Below are 5614 nucleotides of genomic sequence, written 5' to 3' on the forward strand. Positions count from 1 at the left end.
AAAAAAATAATAACAATGTTAGATAAATTATATTAAATTGATATGGTTTAATTACATGAACCATAATAGACAACTTTTTTACCTAGATAATTAATTTATAATTTTTGTAATATTTATTTTTTAAAATTTTATATGATTTAAATTTCAACCAATTTTATTTAATCTAAATTATCTTATAAAATTTTAAGAAAAATAATTATATTAAAAAATTGAATCAACTAAAATTTGAAAATATATATGGAAAATATATTAATATGGAATAAAAATATTATAATAGGTATATAAACTCCACAAATATAATATATGAACTCAATCATATTTTAACTCAACATCTCAAATAGCTTCTAAGAAAGTTATTATTGGACACTTGGACCAATTGCATAAGATTAATTATGGCGGTCTTCCAGGGGCCATGAAGTAGAAGAAGAAAAGATTATTCATCAGAATTTGTTGATGAAGTCATAAATGAGGGAGTTTATTTCATCTGCCTTCTCTTGGTTGATGAAATGAGCTGCTCCTTTTATGACCACCACTTCTTCCAGCAACGGCACGTCTTTCTTAAACCCTCCGCCGTGTATGTACTCTTTAGCACCTGGAAAATGATACACCAAATCATCTTCCCCAACTATGAATTTCACCGGCGCTTTTATCTTTGCTCCGGTCCATGCCGCCGTCAGTTCCCATGATCTGCACCCACAAACATATATGACAGTCGGAATCTCTTGAATCTGTTAAAAACTTAATTTTGACATCGGAAAAAAAACTCTCTTGTGGACTTTGTGGTTGCCATATATATACTCTCAAATTCTATTGAGATAGATTTTATGTTCGGAAAATTGTCAAAGTAACTTAAAAATGAATATCGTCTTTCATAACTAGCTCCCTTATAAAAGAGTAATACTATTAATGTATAAGAAAAGAATTAAGAAAATTTTGACACTGACAAATTTTAATTGCACAATTGGATGAAATGTGTTGTTTATGATGTACCTAAGTATTTTTTCTTATAGAAACTTGTTGAGATCGACCACCAAAATTTGAATAAAAGATTAACATTTTCAGCTATCTTTCCTATTCTTTCCTAAAATTTGATATTTTCCCAAATTTAAAAATCACGCTGCCATCCATTTGAAATTCAGGTGGAAAACCAGATTTGATATAAGATTTTAAAAAATAATAATTAGATAGAATTAGTAATAGGTGTGAACAATCAAAACATTTGAGATAATTTTTATATTGTATGCTTTACATAATTAACATAAAGACTCTTTTAGAAAATTGTTGAAATAGATTTTTCAATCATTCTCGACCGACCACCGAAATTTGAATAAAAAATTAACCTTTTCCCCTTACATCTAAACCATATATCCAAAATCCATTAACATCAAGATCTCCCTTTGAAAAATTCAATTGAAAATTTAGAAATTGTGGAACAAGAAATTATGCGTAAGCAATTTTTCCTTCATAATTCTTACAGGTTAAATGCTCGATAATAGTTGAATCCTCCGGTGAAACCTGTTTGGGTAAATTTGCTAGCATAATAATCAATATCCTCCTCTGTTAACCAAGCCGGCAAAGGATCTGGAGTTTCCAGAGCACTGAATCCCTTCTCTTTTGTAATCATCGGCGGTTCAGGATCTCTCATTGCGAGGAATTTCTTCAACATTGTCGCAGTATCAACAGAACCAAAATCCGCTTCTGCAAATCCAGGTTCCTAACGCTCAAATGTCGAACAAATCGGTTAAAACCAAACAATATAACTCAACTAAAATTGCGCCTAAATTTGTAATATCTGACCTGAAATTGACAGATGTAGAAATTATCGCCGAGCAAAGCTCTAAATCCGTCGACGAAATTGATGGATGGATGGCGTTGAAGATAATGAACACTCAAATTCACTAAAGCCTTAACTCTGTCGGGTCTGAACAAGCAGAAGTACCAGGCAATTATCGCGCCCCAATCGTGGCCGACTAAGAAAACTTGGTCGATTCCGAGATGATCGAGGAGGCCGATGAGGTCGCCGACGAGGTGGTGGCCGGTGTAGGAGGAAGGAGACGGCGGTGAGTCGGTGTCGCCGAAGCCGCGGAGATCAGGGGCCAGGGCTCGGAAGCCGTTGGAGGCGAGGAAAAGGAGCTGGTGGCGCCATGAGTACCAGAGCTCTGGAAAGCCGTGAAGGAAGAGCACCGCCGGGCCGGAGCCGATCGATGCAACGTGCATGTTGATGCCATTTGTTGGAATTGTTATGTGCTCTATCTTCTCCATTGTAATCTGTTTTTTTCTTTTTTTTGTTTAATGGTTTTTTCAACTCCTTATCCTTATAGACGGCTTAACGGCCTGTCTTTATAAGCCTATGAAATCTAATCATATTATTATCACATTGGGGTGGTTATGAAAAATTAAAAGGATATTGTCTTTTAGAAATTATTTAGAAAAATATTTTTGTTTTTTATATTTTTAAATAAGTCAAGGGTTGAAAATTCGACCTACATAGGTCAAATTTTGAACCCTCAACCTTCTCCTTTCGTATTTTTTGTACGTCGAACTTCGAATCCTCGAGAGTCTATTTAATTATCATTCCGGAGACCTTCTTCATAATTATTTGATGTGGAGAGAACGAAAGACCTTCCTCATAACACTCATAATTATTTGATGTGTTAAAAATAATTCTCTATTGGGAGAGAACGAAAGAGGGAAGAGCAAGAGAGAGAGTGAGATATTGAGAGAGAGCTGAGAGAGCGAGATATTGAGAGAGAGCGAGATTTTGAGAGAGAGCCAGAGTTTCCAGTTTTTTTCTTTTTAACTTGGGAGTTTCCAGCTTGATATGTTATTCTTTCTAACCCATTCATTGGTGCATATCTGGCACGAAGCTTCTTAACTTGGGAGTTTCCATTTTTTTTTTGTCTGATTTTTTTTGGAAACTTTATGAAGGGTAGTTTTTTCATCTCAAGTGATTTGATGTGGAGAGAATGAAAGACTTCTCATACCTCATAATTTATTTAATGTGTTATAAATAATTTTGTATTGGGAGAGAACGAAAGAGGGAAGAGTAAGAGAGAGAGAAGAGTTTGAGAGAGCAAGATCCTGAGAACGAGGGTGAAATTTGAGAGGAGAGCGGATCTTGAGAACGAGCGAGATTTTGAGGAGAACGAGATGTTCGAAAAGAGAGTGAGATATCCGTACAATTTTTTTTTTCTTTTTTAATTCCCTATTTATCTTTAATATTCTTTACTATTTTATTTTTATTTATTTTTCAGTAAATTATTTCTTAAATAATTTTTTTATATAGTATATATAGAAAAAAAAAAGAAAAAAACTCCATTAAAATCTTGGTACAAATGTACAAAAGGAATAAGTCATTATTGTAAAATTTTTAAACAATTGACCTCACTACTGTGATTAAAATTTCTGTTTTTTATATCAAGTCTTTTATATAGACTTGCATGTGAAGGTTTTGAGTGTTGATTTGATTTGTTATATCCCCAAATTATTATCTAAAATATGTAAATTTGAAATATTGAAGTTTTTTTTACCTAATTTTTTAGATTTAGAATATCTGATGTTATTATTTATGTCAGTGACATTTAAAAGCTTCTATATCAAAATAATTACTATTCAAATAATTAAAAAGAAATAACTAAAAATAATATTACTCAAAATAAAAAAGGTAAATTAAATATCTCATTTATATAAAAAAATTAATTATAAAAATAAATGTGTCCACAAGGCGGACGTCGTCGATTTCGAGCTGGTTGTCATCGTCGACTTCGAACTTGAGGTTGCTCGGATTCTTCTTGATGTTGTCTGGTACCTCTGCAGGCGCTTATAATAATATATCATTATGCTCTCCACGAACCCGGGTATGTCCATGCGTGTATGAAGAGAAGGACTAGCTCTCAGTCTTAATGTCCTGAACCAAATGCTGACATCATCATCATCGGACTAACATAAATCATTGACTCTGCGTCTGCATCATAGGGCAACTCTTCTACATTATGTGCACCTCATCAAAATCATCCTCTTTCCGAACAGGTCCTCTCGTCTAGGAGCTGGTGGAAGAAAAATAGGTAATATCCGTACTATAATGAATTTCCTCCATATAGCTTTGGTTGGTCATACAATAGGAAGAAGCTGGTTTCAGGATCATTCGCAACCTCATGGAGTCTACGGTGTTCGAGTCTTTGTGAATTATAAAATGATTATGACAATATTTAAATAAATTTAAATTAAAAATAATTAGATAAATATTCATATTACCAGATGATCGGCACACCTTGCTTCCGGATGAGTGACGTAGGCCCTTGTGATATTATTTATACAATGAATTATATTCTGGAAGTGACATCTGTGTCAAACTGTTCAAGATAAACCCTTGACGCAAATAAACCTTGCACGAGTAGTGCCATCGCACTACACAATGTGCAACTTTTTCGGACAATGTCTCCAGCCTTAGGTTCAAGTATCATGTAGTACGGGTTCAGTATTACATAGAGATGGGACATCTGCTGAAACAACGAATTGGTACTCATCACCCTATAAGAAAGATGCCACTCAACCAATATGAAAACATATGAGAGGACTCCTCGTCCGCCATATGTTTTTGACGCATTCGTACAAAATATTTGCAAAGTATGCATAATAATTTTTGTAGGCTTCCAATAACCTGAAACACAAAATATTATATTAAAGACAATAAATAAACAATGATGTATAAATAATCAATTAGGTTTAGTGTAATGTACCTGTTCAGGTTGAAGCAGATAAAATGTATCTTACTGGCTGACTACATGTGTGGTGTCCTAAGTCACACAAAATTTGTCTCTCCACCTAAATTTTTAATTGATAATTTAGAATTTATTACTAGATCAGTGAATATAAAAATTAAATTGAATTAAAACAACATACCGAGAAACCGTAGGCTCGTCCAACTAACTGAGCATCATTAACATAGTGCTGTGAGCCATTGTGATATCGCTCCCAAGCCCATAGTTGCAAAAGTATGAGAGGCCCAGCTATCTCTTGAACCTCAAGTCTTGTTGCTTTGCAATAGTTGTCTATACAACCATGTCAAGCATGCTCCACACGAATACCGCCCCGCATCATGGAGATTAGCTAACAGTAGAAGGAACATCAAATGAACAAAATGGCTTGATTTATCTGAAAACAGACTTCCACCCATCATTTGTAGTAATTATGCTCGCGCATATCTTATGACGATTTCCTCGTCTGCATCATCTGTGAGCTGACGAAATGTGTTCCTAACCATATTAAACTTAACCTCAATCTTTAATCTTGTCGTAGGTGGGGTCGAACCGAGGTACATGTTGAAAACTTCTAACACAGTCATGTACTTACTCCGATGACCGACTCACCGTCAACAGGTAACCTAACAAATACTTCTTGTCTTGTAGAGGATAGTGCATCTTCAACAGACATATGGATGTATGCGTCTCGGAGCCAACTCTCTACGACAAGGCTGTGATCAGATGCCAGTCCAACTAAAATAATAAACTAATCTAAGCAACCCATTAAATCCAATAAGGCGAGTAAGCGTAGTATTCGAGGGTGGGAGCAAAGTAGTGAGCTGAGACTGCCTCTTAGACGCTGCAAGATATTT

The 5614-nt window shown here is 34.7% G+C and overlaps 1 protein-coding gene across 1 annotated transcript; it reads right to left on the reverse strand.

The window, feature by feature from the left end:
• Positions 1-249: 249 nt before the first annotated feature.
• On the reverse strand, positions 250-2330 carry LOC120091214 (epoxide hydrolase A-like). The gene is made up of 3 exons (XM_039049135.1): positions 1798-2330; positions 1476-1714; positions 250-687 (listed from the first exon to the last, which is right to left on the reverse strand). Exons 1-3 carry the CDS (start codon positions 2260-2262, stop codon positions 441-443), a joined length of 951 nt encoding a protein of 316 aa, XP_038905063.1. The 5' UTR covers positions 2263-2330; the 3' UTR covers positions 250-440.
• Between the last annotated feature and the right edge of the window lie 3284 nt (positions 2331-5614).

The sequence above is a fragment of the Benincasa hispida genome, chromosome 11 (genome assembly GCF_009727055.1).
Source record: "Benincasa hispida cultivar B227 chromosome 11, ASM972705v1, whole genome shotgun sequence".
Lineage (NCBI taxonomy): Eukaryota > Viridiplantae > Streptophyta > Magnoliopsida > Cucurbitales > Cucurbitaceae > Benincasa > Benincasa hispida.